Source organism: Ursus maritimus, unplaced genomic scaffold, assembly GCF_017311325.1.
Source record: "Ursus maritimus isolate PB19 unplaced genomic scaffold, ASM1731132v1 scaffold_5, whole genome shotgun sequence".
In the NCBI taxonomy this organism is placed as follows: Eukaryota; Metazoa; Chordata; class Mammalia; order Carnivora; family Ursidae; genus Ursus; species Ursus maritimus.
In genome coordinates, this window is record NW_024426663.1 from 32,780,582 (window position 1) to 32,795,918 (window position 15,337).

Below are 15,337 nucleotides of genomic sequence, written 5' to 3' on the forward strand. Positions count from 1 at the left end.
AAGAAGAACACAACACTTCTATAATAATTCGACTAACCAGACATAGCCTGAATCCAATCATGAGGAATTAACAAACCAACCAAAACTGAAGGACATTCTAACAAAAACAAACAAGATCCTGGACTGTATTCTTCAAAACTATTGACTCCATAAAAGACAAATACTAAGGAATGGTTGCAAATTTTAAGAGACTCAAGAGATAGGACAACTAAATTTTCTTTTGCTACAAAGAACATTGGGATGATTGGCTAAACTTGAGTGAGGTCTGCAGGTAACTGTCTAGTTACCACTATATTAATGGTGACTTCCTGATTTGGGTAACTATATAGGTGCTTAGTAAGAGGATGACCAAGTTTTTTAGGAAATATATACCATGAAAGACTGAGAGAGAAAAGGGCACCAAATTTTCAATTTGTCTAAAATGGTTAACATTATATACTTACTTTCATCATTTGCATGTACAAAAACACACTACTCAGAGTACATTTAAGCTAAAATGTGATAAAATATTAACATTTGGGGTATTTTTATAAAGAACATACACGTATTCTTTGTACTGAATTATATAGACTTGAAACGATGTCCAAATAAAATGGATTTTTTTTTCCAAAGTAGTTTATATGGCAGAGTAATTTTCAAAGTAGTTTCTACCACGTATATCTCCTTGTTAGGTAGGTTGATCACTGAGATTTCATGGGAAACAGCATCACAAACAAGCTAGCAATCTTTTCAGAGCTCTGTGCCAGGTTGCGGCAGAAGAAGGAAATTAGACAAGATTCTTCTCGGGGACTAAGCAATTATTTTAAATATGCAGAATTTGGACTCCTTATATCACCCTTGCTATTCGAATGGACATAGAAATAGTAAAAGAAATCGTATAACTATACTACATGGACAGAGTGAACTTTGTGATTTGTGTCCATACTTTTAGTTTTATTTGTTTTCACGGCACAAATTCAGCAGTCCTCAGCTACATTTCAGTTTATCAGTTACGCTGTTTGAGTTCTCTTGAAATGCATGCTTCACGTTATTAAGCAATACTTACTTCAAGATATTCCAAAATAGAAATTATATTCTAACCTCATCTTTGGTTTGGGAAGTTTTGCATGTTTAATGTATCTTAGAGCACAGTTTTCTCCCATGTAATACTGAAGCATGTACAATTTTAGCTACTTAAGGTAAGCGAGTATTTGCAGTACTCACTGAGGCTCAGAGCAAAGAGATGAGGACTCAAGAAGCAGTTCACTTAAACGCTGAGAACATACGGCAACAATTAGAATCAGAACGTGGCTAGAACACAGCAAATCCAATTGCCCTGTATCTCCAAAGAAAGTCCCCAAAACTCCCCATTTGTCCTAACCTCTGCTTCATCCTAGATTTCTATAAGTAGGGCTGACATTCAGCTGCTTTATGCAAAAAAAAAAAAAAAAAAAAAAAAAAACCTGTTATCAGTTATTTACAGCTGATGTCCATTTTGACTGGTCCCTTTGTCATTCTGAACATCATCCCAATCTTCACCTTTTATACTATGCATTTGATGTAACAATGTTTGGAACAGAAAGGGAAAAACCAAGATATTTGATTCAAGGGGTGAAATTGACATCTATGAGACAGAAAAGTTTCTATCACAGAAAACATCTCTAAATAACAGGGTACAATATATGCATACTAACAACAACAAAAAGGGTAAATTTCTTTATTGCTCAATAAGCATATATATAGTGCATCTTACATGGGGATTAGGTTTGGAAGCCTGTGGATAAGGCAAAAATTATGTTTTGTCAAAATTACCCTTGAAAATCCCTAAAGTCATCTATAAAATCATGTGCAGAGTACGGAAATCTTCAGATCTAAAACTATGATTTAATTTTTATCAATATTAAAATTTGAGGATCACTGAGCTAGAAAAAATACAGGATAAATTCATCTATCGACGTACACGTGAACCACAAGCCTCTGTGAGATCTAACTCACAGATCTCTGGCAGAGACTGGGTGGGACATTCTAAAGGGCTCCAACTTCCCTGCAGTGTGACAACATTCTCTTTTAATATTAAAGCTCTATAACCTTAGTATATGTTAATAGGTGTGTTACACGGATTAAAGAAATCATTTATATGACAGCATTCTATGGGGCTGGCATCAAGCTCTTGCTCATAACTGTTTGCTGAATCTGAATACAAATATTACTTAATCAGGTCATACACACATTCGTTTTTTTATTTGTTTGTTTAAAGCTGTAGAGAAGATATTAGCTTCCCAATTGTCACCTCCTATTTTGGCTTCATGCAAGAGTTCTCACACTCTTCTCATTTGACATTGTCTCAAGACGCCTCCCTACAGTTCTTCCTGGTGGGTAACGTGTGCTGTGCATGAAAGGAAAATCTAAGTTAAACGCTCATATGATGAGGCTGCAGTGGAGAATCAGCAGGGCCACCCTTAGGCGGAAATTTTCAGAGCAACACAACAATGCTGAATATATTTCTCATATACTCAGGTTTTGGAAAGAGAGTAAGATCCCTCTTGTAACACCCATCATGCCTTACCTGATCTATCACCATAGAGTTAGCATAAACTTCATCGCCGCCATTCAGCACGTCAGGGAGCTGGCCTGCAGCAAAGAATGTTGGAGGATGCTTGGATTTCTTGAAGACATCAAAAGAGTGATCTAGAGGAAAAATGACAACAGGACAGAAAAAAAGTAGACAGAATTTATTTTACAGTCAAACTTTATGTTCTTTTTTTAGGATTTTATTTATTTATTTGAGAGAGAAAGAGAGAGAGAGAGAGAAGGGGGAGGGGCAGAGGTAGAGGGAGAAGCAGACTCTCTGCTGAGCAGGGAGCCTGATGCAGGGCTCCATCCCAGTACCCTGAGATCATGACCTGAGCTGAAGGTAGATGCTTAACCAACCCAGGCACCCCAAACTTTACCTTCTTAATCAAAGCGCTAAAAAAAAAATGCAGACTGCATTTTTTTTATTTTATAATTTTTATTTTGTTATGTTAGTCACCATACAGTACATCCCCAGTTTTTGATGCACTGTTCCATGATTCATTATTTGCATATAACACCCAGTGCACCATGCAATATGTGCCCTCCTTAATACCCATCACCGGCCTATCCCAATCCCCGACCCCCTTCCCCTCTGAAGCCCTCAGTTTGTTTCTGTTCTACATCCAAACCTTCTCAGTTATCTAAAACCTACATAAAGAATAGTTGTAGATAGAATGTGCTCATTTCAAGCACTATTTTTCCAATCGTAAGAGATTTTTATAGATTTCTTCTCTTTTTTTTTTTCAATTTGAGAGACAGCATGTGAAAGAGAAAGTACGAGCAGGAGGGAAGGGGAGAGGAAGAGGGAGAAGCAGGCTCCCCACTGAGCAGGGAACCCAATGCGGGGCTCAATTCCAGAACTCTAGGATCATGACCTGAGCCAAAGGCAGACGCTTAACCAACTGAGCCACCCAGGCGCCCGAACTGATCTACAATGTTTTAAGTTTACAAACTATAACACACCTGGCATTTCTGCCATCGCAACTGATAACTTTGGCCAAGTTGGGGTTTAATTTGTTTTCCGCATAATTTGATCAGTGTTTTAGAAAATGATATAATTTTTTTAACAAAGACAGGTCCATAAACCCTTATCTCCAATTCTGAAATCTAGAAAGCTCTGAAAATCAAACCTTTTCTTCATAAATTTGGTCCCCATATTTGGTACAAAATTTGACCTGAACCCAGACGAGGCCATGTCTAGTTTTTATTTACCTCACCTGGTGTGAATAGTCATTCATTTTGCTGTAGAAATATTACCACACTGGATGATGGCACTGCCAGTCATATCATCTATATTATAAGCACTATGCCAAAAAGATCTGAAAATTCTAAATTCCAAAACAAATCTAGTCCCAATAGTCTCAAACAAGAGACTGGATTTCTATGTTATTACAGCAGATATCAGACCAGTACTTCCCAAGATTTTCTCTCTCCTCTGCCAAATTCACAATTTTGCCATATCTACTTACTACCTGCATTATATTCTCTAGTACTTGTTTCTAGATTGACTCACCCTTTTTTCTTTACATAAAATGAATTTTAAAAGAAATACTTTATCCTCATTATAACCAGAAAGCCAGTATTCCCTGTCAAACCTGGAAAAGAATTATACAGACCAAACCAATAAAACTACCTTCTGACTGAATATAGTTGCCAATCAAAGCTGAGAGTCTACAAGGGCTGCTTGCTCCCTGTCATAAAGGGAGATTCGGACAGACTGGAGAGGTGTTAAAGATGCAGGAGTGCGAAATGAACTTTCTCCTTGAATCAGGAGAAAGATCAAAAGAAAAAGACAATACCTGCCTTACTGTGCAATTCTATGTCATCTAGCGTAAGGTCAGGATGCCAGCTTCAAGATCAACGGTGCCCAAAAGAATTTACCTTACACTTGGGAAAAATTGCCTAGACCACGTCATCATCCCGTCACTTAGGTAATGACTCCACTGAGACAGCTGATCTTTTTGGCAGGGGGGACATTACCATGCAAAATCACACGACAGTAGTGGCAATGGAAATCTCTCCTCTCTAAATCTCTCATCCATAATCTACCATTTAAGATTGTCTGGGTCACTCAGTGTAACAATTTATAAGACTGGTCCAAAAGTCTTTTTCAGTGGAACTCAGAGCATCCACAGCCTCCAACTGCCAAAGGATACCAAAGAGTAATCGGATCTCCAAGTGAACACAGATTAACAAACCAGAAGATGACAGACTTCTAAGACCTTCACTCCTTCACTAATTTACACTAGTCACTGCAGCTAATGGGCTTCCAACCAGCAGAATGACATATATTACAGAAAGAAAATAAGACTTCAAAAATATGTTCAAGTAATCACCAGCTACATATATTAAAGTGGCTAATTTCTCTTTGTCTCCACCATTAAAAGAAAAAGAAAAAAGAAATTCAAAGAAAAAGCTACAATGGCTTCTTTTTTAAAAAAAACTAATCTTTTCAAGATTTAAGATATATTTCATTACTTCCACTTTGGTAGCAAATTAAGTGAAAAATGATTGCCAAAAAAAAAAAGAAAACCCTTCAGGTCCTTTCTCAATAAGCATATACAAATAACATGCAATAAGAAAATCAGTTCTGTCTTAAATGATGTTGTTGTGTTGTTTTTTTTTTTAGATTTTATTTATTTATTTGACAGAGAGAGACAGTGAGAGAGGGAACACAAGCAAGGGGAGTGTGAGAGGGAGAAGCAGACTTCCTGCGGAGCAGGGAGCCCGATGGGAGGCTCAATCCCAGGACCCTGGGATCATGGCCTGAGCTGAAGGCAGACACTTAACGGCTGAGCCACCCAGGAGCCCCAAAATTATGTTGTTTTTAAAACAATTTTTCTTAGCAAAAAGTTACCTTTACAGTTCTATTACTAATATTTATTTTTAATATGTGGTAGACTCATATTTCAAAGGCAGTATAAAAGGAACTAAAACTCAACTGCCATCCAAATGGCTGAAAATTTTAAATTGGTGAAGAACAAGGCATTGCAGTCCTTAAGAGCAAGGGCCCTGGGCTGCTTGAATTCCAAGCCCTACTTCACCATTTATTCACTGTGTGACATTGGGCAAATTACTTAACCTCTCTACACCTCTGTTTCCTGATCCGTAAAATAGGGATGATGACGTATCACATAGGATTATCGCAAGGATTAAGCGATTTAATATTTTAAGTGATTGGACATCCTGTGACAAAAAGTAATCCCTATATACGTGCTTGCTATTATCATATCAGTAAATGAGGTTGTCTAGTTTCGATACTTTACTGTAGTTTTGCTTCTTTTATCAAATGATTTCTACCCTGATTAGAACTTTACATGTTTCAAACCAACCCTAGGAAAATAGAATGCATAAAACATTCCACGTGCTACAAGAAGAGCTTTTAAAATGTAACACTCTTATTTCAGACCTAGCTCACGTTAAGATATTTTGTAAAGTCCATCCTGGATATGGTAACTGAAAAACAAAGTCGAACTGCCCGTAAGATTTACCTCCAGCAACTCAAGGATGAGATCTCACGAAATGGGAGAGATTACAACAGAACCAACAAAGAATAAAGTCAGATGATCAGAGACCTTGTTTCCCAAGAACAAAGGAATTTAAGAAACTAGGATGTCCCAACCCTGTTCTCACCGCAGAGCGAGTGCCCTGAGGATAAACATCAACTCCAGGGGATCCCCAGCTCTCCTGTCTCCCATTATGTTCATTGCTCTGTAATGTGATCTACGGAGCTCTACAAGGACTCCCCAGAGCAGAAATCTGCATGCTAGATGCTTCGGTCAGGTGACAGGATAGACAACTGAGAGTAAATGTATTTCAGCCACAGAACGAAGGAGAACTAGTAAGGGGCGAAGGAAAAGCAGCTGCAAATACCTCCCTTTTTCCCAGCATTCACAACTGGGCCCAAATGGCAGGAAACAGTTAACAGCACAGACGAGCCTACGGCCTCTGCAACCTGAGTTCTGCTGAAATCCAACCCTCCCTCCCAAAGCTAAGGGCCTTGCAGCTTAAGGAAAATGTAGCCTATTTGCCTGGTTATGTAAGGGACTCACACCCAGACATAAACCAACCCGGCTAGGGCAGCCTTTTGCAAACCTGCTGCTGACCTGGTTTGGCCCACTCTGGGTGCCAAGCTCTTGACTGCCAAAGTCAGGGGAGGGCCTCTCAGGCCACATATCTCTTTACAATGGTGGGGCAGGTTGGTTTGTTTCTTTCATTCATTCATTCCATTGTGCTTTAAACCCTGCAGGCTGTGAACACAGAAGAAGGATTTATGGAGAATGACTAACCAGCACAAGATGGGTAGAATGTATTTTAGAGCTCAGTTCCCGGTGCTGCATGCATACTGTGCCCATCGCAATCTAGTGGTCAGTTCTCCCCATTAACCTTATGTGACCTAGGGCAGCATTCGATACTGCTGATGGCTCCTTTTTGCCCTTCGCCTCCAGGACACCTCTCCACCTCTCTCTCTCTGTCTGTCGCTCTCTTCTCAGTCTCTGTCGTCTTCTCAATTTTAATGTAGGCTGCAGTGCTCCAGGATCAATCCTCAAACTTCCCTCTTTCTCCCTCCCTCCCCCTCCCCCATTCCCTGGCTCATCTAACAGCATGGCATCCCAAACCACTGTATGATGATGACTCCTGTAGCCCCAGAGTTTTATATCCAACCCAGACCTCTCCCCGGAATCACACCACCTCCTTAACAACTCCCCAGTGCTGTCCAGCAGCCGAGAGCGCAAAACAGAACTCCTGACTCTCCCTCTTCTGCAGCTGCTCTCCTCCCAGTCAACAGCAACTCTGTCTCTCCCTGGACTGACCTTGACGGTTCTCTTTTACAACCAAAGGAATCCACGATCTGACCTTTTCTTATACTGCCACCCGCGGCCACACCAGGGCAAGCCACCACCATCTCCTACTCCGACTACTGCGAGACCACTGTCCCCTCCCTGTTCTCCTTGCCGCCACTTCTCTGCCCTGGATAACCCGTCCTCCACAACATACACAAGGTAATCATGTTACGAAGAAAATCAAATCACGTCTTGCCTCGGCAAAATTCTCCAATGGCTGCCCCTCTCATTTTGAGGAAAAGCCAAACTTTACCACAGCTTACAGCACTTTACTAAAATGGTTCTGGGACACACTTTTATTTAACGTGGGTAGGGTGTGTTTGAGGAAGGTGTTTCCACACATCGAAGCAATTCTGACACCAACTGGGCGTCCTACAATTCGACTCAATTCTGACACTTTCTACCCAGAAATGACATCAGATTTCACAAATTAGAGATTCAATCCTACAAGACTGTCCACCTCCACGTTCGGATGCCAGTCACAAGTCCAGGTTGTTACCTGTATTTCTGACCAACTGGCTATAAATCTGAGGTTGCCATGACCCCCCCTCCTCCTTGGGTTTGATTCATTTGCCTGAGAGGTTCAGAGACTCAGAGTAACATTTTACCAATTAAACTATTAAGAGGAGATAACTCAGGAACAGCTAGATAGAAGCGATGCATACAGCAAGATATGAGGAATTTCCATGCTCTCTCAGAGTACAGTGTTTTCCTGATACCTTCTCCTGTTCGCCATCCAGAAGCTCTCTGAATTCTGTCCTCCTGGTTTCTTTATATACACATGACCAATTAAATCTTCAGCCATTGGTGATTGAACTCAATCTTCAGCCGATCTCCCGTCCCCAGAAGTGAGGGTGAGTAGTACTGAAAGTTTCAACCCTCTAATCACATGGCCAGCTCTCCTGGCAACCAGCCCCCAAATCTGAGGTCCAAATGTCACCTCATTAATGTCACAAGAGACACCTTTATCACACTCATCACATAGGACCTTCCAAGGGTTTTAGGGAACTCTATACCAGAAACAGGAGAAAGACCAAATATGTATTTATTATAAATCACAATGTCATACTTACATAACCTGCCCCACATCCACCCTCACTCAACCTCTCTGAAGCCTGCCAACTACTCTACTTCAGCTATACTGGCCTTGCTGTTCTATGCCTCAGGCCATTTGCACCTGCTCTTCTCCCTACCAGGACTGTTCTTCCCCCATATCTTGATGCTTTGCTTCCTCATTTTCTTCAGCTCTCTACTCAAATGTTACCTTATCGAAGAGCCTCTCCCAGGCCATTAGATATGTAAAACAGGACCTCACATCCAAGACCTGCTTTATTTTCCCTTATGCCACAGATCATCACCTAGTATCTTATGTATTTATTGCATGTTGTGTTACCTTCTACTAAAATGTAAACTCCATCAGAACAATGACTTTGAATACTTTGTCCACTATATCCCCCCAGGGCCTAGAACCATGTCAGGTACATAAAAGATTCTCAGTAAATACTATCTGAAGGAGTGAATACTTTCTCATCAAGAAGAGAAACCTTGTACAGGGTACAACTGAGACTATTTCCTTCTGGTCTGACAAATTTCCTCAGATTCTGGAAGTTTTCTTGTGAGTTGCCCAGTTATTCTTGCTCTATTCCTGGTTGTAAAGGAAATATTTCTTTCTTATTTATCCCATTTATTCATTTACTCATTCATTCATTCACACACTCATTCATCCGTCCATCCATCCAGCCAGCCAGCCAGCCATCTTTTCCAACATTTACTGCGTGACTATTGAATACCAGCCACCATGCTACTTGCTGGGCCCTGCCCAGGTTCCTCAGCCTCCATCTAGGACTCTTAAAAATATCCTTAGGCACAGTCATTGTAGAGCACTTCCCCGAGGGTCCCCTGACAGGTCTCTAAACAGCTGGCAGGCTGTCCTCCTTCTCTGAGCTCTTCCTACCTGTTACCTCTGTGTGTAGTCCTGTGTGATCTCCGGAGACAGAAGTTTTACTTTGTTCCTCCTGGTAGGACAAGTAACTTCCTGGTTGGGGGCTGAGCTAAAAACAGCTTCTCCTGTTGTGCGGAACAACGCAGGTGCCCGGCACTTCCCGTGCGATACCACCTGACATGCCTGCTGGCAGAAGGAGCCCAAGAACACCTCTTTCATCCGCTTATTTAAAAAACCAAGGGATCACTCTTTTACTAAAGGAATAATGGGACAACCAGGCAGATTTGCAAGGTAATGGTACTGAGAAGATCAGGAAAAAAAAACCCAAAAAACAAAAAAATACCATTAAAATGGAGAGAAAAAAATTACAGGTACTCCAAGAGTCAGTATCTAAACCTGTTCCCTATCAGGTCGTGATACGAGGTAACACCACTGTTAGAGCCAACGGCGATACAGTGCTTACTCTGAACCAGACACTACATGATTTCCATTTATTAGCTCATTTGGGCCTCAGAACAATCTTCTGAGGCAGTACTACTTAGCATTTCCATTTTGCGGAGTAGGAAACTGCGGTGCTATTTAAATAACTTCCCCAAGGTCCCTTAACTTACTCAATGGCGCTCTACGCACTCTGCTAGCCGGTTCAAAATACTTTATTTAAATAATTGGGCTTACCGAGTATCCCGTCTGAACTAAAGAAAATGGCATTTGAGCAATGTCTGGTATTTTCCCATTAAGAAGTTTCATTATTATGCTACAGTGTGACTTGTGCCTACGTGTGTTTGCTCACTTCCTGGGCCCATGCTCTCTGCCTCTGGAGATTTGCGGCCAGAACAGGACAGTGTGAGTCTGGCTGAGAAAACATTCATACAACAGTAAATACATGATTTCGTTTTGTTTAGCCACGCAACACGAAAGATAACAGAGAAACTGGAAAGATAAACTGAGATGTTCGCTGCTACCTTCCAGGTGATGGAATACAGGTGGTATTTAATTTCAACTCCTTCTGTGTTTTCTAGATTTCTAACCACCACTATTTTTACATGTAAAACAAAAGAGAAACAGGTCGTGTCTTCAAAAGGTGCCTCCCATGTGAAAGAACAGCTGTGGAATCTCAGGCAAAATACCAGGTAATCAGTAAATCAACGGTATCAGATAATACCTGTGTAAACGTATTAGCTGGAAATGTTTTATGCAAGAGTACACAGTATTGTTTTTGCCCATCTGCCAGCCCTCCTCTCCCGAACCACGTGAGGCATTATCATGTTCATCTTGTAGACCAGAGAGCTGAGGCCCAACGAGAGTGATTAACCCACCGGCGCTATTAAGTGTTAGAACCCGAACACAAACCGTGCTGACAGAGACAGTCTTTCTCACCGCAGCACGCTACCCCCAAATCCCCAAATTCAAAGGGAACTTTTGCCAAATTCTGAAATTTACGGATAGTTCTTTCTGCCAATGGTCTTAGTGTGCTCCAGGAGAATGAAAAAAAAACTCACCCTCACAAGTGAAAAGGAACATTTTCAGCGATAAACTGTCATTTATCTCCTTGCTTATTCTTCCTCTAAGTTTCTCTTAGGATTTTCCTGATATTAGTCTTGGCCTGGAACGTCTCTTGGCCTCACTCTTCTGACTTGGACTGAGGGTTACAGAGAGGATCCATCCAACTTCCAAAATTATCCCCAGCCCAGGAATTTCCTGTGGGTCATGTGTAAACTAAAGTTACTCTGAAGATTTAAGTGTACACCGAGCCATGTCTGAGAGAATCCAGGGAACCTGGGTCTCCCAAAATAGAGTGGTTCTAACACAGATCCAAATGCCTAATTCACCCCCAGAACTTGCCTCACCCTCCTGGGAACCTGTGCAAGAAAAGTGAGCCCCGGGGTGAGATCAGTCCTCTCGACCGGTTCCGTGAACAGTAACAGCCGAGGACAGAAGCGAAGGCATTCCAGGAGGGCTGAGGTCAAACCTGTGTTTCCAGCCCTCTCCCGCGGAACAGCAGCTGAAAAACCCTTCTAAATAACAAGTTACAACTTGGTACTCTAAAATCAGATCCTAAAAGAAGCCCTATTCTGCTGTTTTGAAAGACCTAATTATCAAAATTATCCAAGAAGAAAACAAGCCTTTTCCCTCAGAATACACCGGAGGCACAGGGGGAGGTGGGGAGAAGGGAGGAGAGAGCAAGAAAACATCGTCCTTGGAGAACAACAATTTTCTCCCACATCTTCCCAAGTTCTCGTTCCTAATTGTAGTAGCACAAAGTAGCCTTCGAGACAACACAGGTTTATGTGTGCAAAAGGACTCTCAAATACGTATGCAACTTTTTCCCTCCTTTGCTTCCCCTAAGCTATCAAGGAGATGTTCAGTCATGTGTTGTATGTAGACTTGTAGTGATTAGACTTAATCAGCAATTCCTTTCCTTCTTGTTTTATTTTTTTTTAAGACTTTATTTATTTGAGAGAGAGAGATGGAAAGAGAGAGAGAATGAGAGAACGAGTGGGAGGAGGGGCAGAGGGAGAAGCAGTCTCCCCGCTGAGCAAGGAGTCCGATGCAGAACTTGATCCCAGGACCCTGGGATCAGGACCTGAGCAGAAGGCGGATGCTTAACCCCCTGAGCGCCCTCCTTTTCTTTTTGTTTTTTATTAAAATTTTTTAAGTAATCTCTATGCTCAATGTAGGGCTCAAACTCACGACCCTGAGATCAAGAGTTGCATGCTGCCCTGACTGAGCCAGCCAGGTGCCCCAGCAATTCCTCTCCTTGATGCAGCTCTTTAAGGCCTCTATCAAATTAGTCTACAGAGGGCAACAATGAGCAAACTGAAGGGGAAAAAATTGGCACATTCTACAAACACCAAGATAGAAGTGAAAGACCTCAAAGAAACTGGCAGGACTTTGACAAGATCATTTCTGGGGACTATCGACAAAAAAAAATAACTGGTGAGGAATATGCTCCTGGAAGTTGTCATCACAAGGAGCCCTATGAGTAATTCATATCCTGCAGAATCTTCTAGGAAAACACAGGCACATAAAAATGATTGTATCCAGTTCTAAAGTCACAAGGAGCTTTCTAGAGCTATGCGTTTTTACCCCCGCCACTTAATATCCTAAAAAGTAACTGAGTTCTACTACCGACAAGGAACTATGTGAAAGGTTTCACTTTTTTTTTTGCGGGATAATTGACATTCGTTACAGGTCAGCAACAATGATTCGAGGTTTGCATATATTGCAGAATTATCACAGTAAGTCTAGTTAACATCCCTCACCCTACGTAAGTTTTTTCTTGTGATGAGAACTTTTAATATCTACTCTCTTGCCAACTTCCAAATAACTTATTTTTTGTGTCCTCAAAAGAGCATGTGGAATGAATGAGTGAATGAATGATGAAAGCCACGCAATGCCTGGCATTCCTCCAAATTGTTCTTGGTTTCTCCTGGTTGGGAAACTCTCCGGAATTCTGTTCCATTATCCTGAGCAACTCTAGGCACCTCTGGATAGGTTAGTATGAATGAGAGCTGGATACGACGCTGGTTACAACTCATAACCGGGTTTTCATTGGCAGGGACAGAAGAGATCAAAGAAATGAGACATGTGGTTTCCCTGCCTGGGGGGAACAGAGTGAAAGGCCAGAGCTACTCTGAAGGTAGAGGGGCTTTTTATGATTCTGTGTGGGGCTCTGCAGGAGACCACCTTGCAGGCTCCCCGACGGCACCACAAAGAAAACCACTGTCAGGAACACTTAGTGGGAGAGTAAGTTCAGGCAGCAAGGCGAGCAAGGGCCAGCTTCCCAGGGCTGCCCCCCGTTGCCTAAGTGGTGAGATGGATCCCTAAGATCCCACAGGCCTGTGAGAGGTATAATAACGGCGGAGTACTTGTGGCCTGCCATGGAGCCCACCGTGGCACCAAGGGAAGGACCCTGTAGCAGATATTTTTAGAGAAGAGCCTGAGCCAGCAATCTGGGACAGAGGTTCCAAGTTGTCTATAGTATAACAAGGGTGAGGCCAAGTCACTGAAGGAGAAAGCACCAGGAGAAATTCAGACTGACATCAGGGAGAGGATCCAGTTGCCCGGATGTGGGACAGAGATGTCATAACACCCCAAAACACAATACTCATGCCTCAGGGAAGAGTCCAGGCCAACAGATCTGTAGCAGACACTGGGAGGACATACAGGACACTCAAAGATGAGGCCTCCTCCTATGCACCACCAACTGCCCCTACCCTCACCAAAAATCACATTCAGTACCAGCTGGGCCAGAAAGAGGAGGAACATGAAGACATGGGAGAAACTGGATATTTTACTTAAAGAGACTGAACGGTTGGTGAAAATAATGGTTTTTATTATTGCATCAGACAAGGTTTAATGCATTAGACTAAAATACACCCTTTCCCCTCCCCACTGCCTGGGGTATAGGACTTTGTAAGAAAGATCAAATCTATTACAGACAAAATAAAAAAAAAAGACAAAATAAAAACTGTGTGAGTAAATTTGTACCACAATACACTTAATATTTACTGCCTGCTTTCTGTGATCCAGGCAGTAGAGGCATGGAAATAAGTCATCCAGGGCACCTGGGTGGCTCGGATGGTTAAGACTCTGCCTTCAGCTCAGGTCATTATCTCCAGATCCTGGGACCAAGCCCCATGTAGGGCTCTCAGCTCAGTGGGGAGTCTGCTTCTCCCTCTCTCTCTGCCTCTCCCCCTGCTTGTCCTCTCTCTGTCTCTTGCAAATGAATACATAAAATCCAAGCAAGCAAGCAAGCAAGCAAGAAAGAAGTAGGTCATCCAGGTTCTGTCTTCAAAAAATTCAGTGGCTTAGGGTGAGACACTTAGTATTAGCTGTGATGCACTAATGAGGCATTTATTACAAAAACATGCAAAACCCAGAGAGGCATAAATGATAGAATGATGAACTCAGGTGTACACCTCTGTTTACTGCAGCATAATTGACAATAGCTGAACTATGGAAGCAGCCCAAGTGTCCATAGACTGATGAATGGATAAAGAAAATGTGGGATATTTATACAATGGAGTATTAGTAAGCTGTAATATGAATGAAATCTTGTCGTTTGATACAACATGGTTGGAGCTAGAGGGTATAATCCTCAGCAAAGTTACGTCAGAGCAAAACAAATACCATATGATCTCACTCATATATGGAATTTAAGAAACAAAACATATGAGCCGCAAAGGAACACAAAAGTGAGAGAGACAAATCAAGAAACAGACTCCTAACTACAGAGAACAAACTGATGGTTAGCAGAGGGGGGGTGGATGAGGGATGAGAGAAACAGGATGGGGATTAAAGAGTACACTTATGATGGAAAAAAATTTAAAAACTTTAAAAGAAAGAATGATGAACTCAAGGTGTTCAGGGAAGTCTTATAGGAAACAACAATAACAATAAAAAAAAAAACAAAAACACCTTCAAGCTGCATCTTACGGACAAGCCGGAGATTTCTAGTCAGAAGTGGGAGCAATATGCGCCTGAATTCGCTGAAATAAAAATAAAAGGGGGAGAGAAAAGACTGACTGAAAGCATGTGAGGACATGTCATAGAACAACAAGAATTTAACACCCAAGCCTTGAGAGGACTTCAGGGAACAGAACGAGGGCCCGGAACCTAGCAGGACCCCACAACGCAAGTGGTTCTCTCTATACATGTTGGCAGCATTTCCTCCTGCTTTCTCCCAGCGAATGGCTTCCATTCCCACCTTCCGGCACGGCCACTCATGAAGGGAGACATGTCCCTCCAAACTCCAGTCTCAAGAACCCCAAGGTAGGACTCTGAATGGCCAAGGAGGGATGCAGTGATTGGCCCCGGCCTGGGCACGATGCCCAGCCCACGGCACCCAAGAAGGCAAGGTCATGTGAGAAGGTGGCAGCATCATTTGGACCCATGGCCAGAGTGGCAGAGGGGCCCCCCTCTAAACAATACGAATGTTGTTCAGCAAAGGGCAGGAGGACAGTAGGCAGACAACAATAATCATCTAGGCCGATGC

The 15,337-nt window shown here is 42.2% G+C and overlaps 1 protein-coding gene across 1 annotated transcript in view; it reads right to left on the minus strand.

Annotated features, from left to right (window-relative positions):
• ARHGEF28 (Rho guanine nucleotide exchange factor 28) overlaps positions 1 to 15,337 on the minus strand; it is a 180,706-nt gene that overhangs the window by 98,452 nt on the left and 66,917 nt on the right. The window contains exon 9 of the mRNA XM_040622691.1: positions 2,546 to 2,667. Coding sequence (XP_040478625.1) covers positions 2,546 to 2,667 — 122 coding nt within the window. The remainder of the gene's footprint in view (positions 1 to 2,545; positions 2,668 to 15,337) is intronic.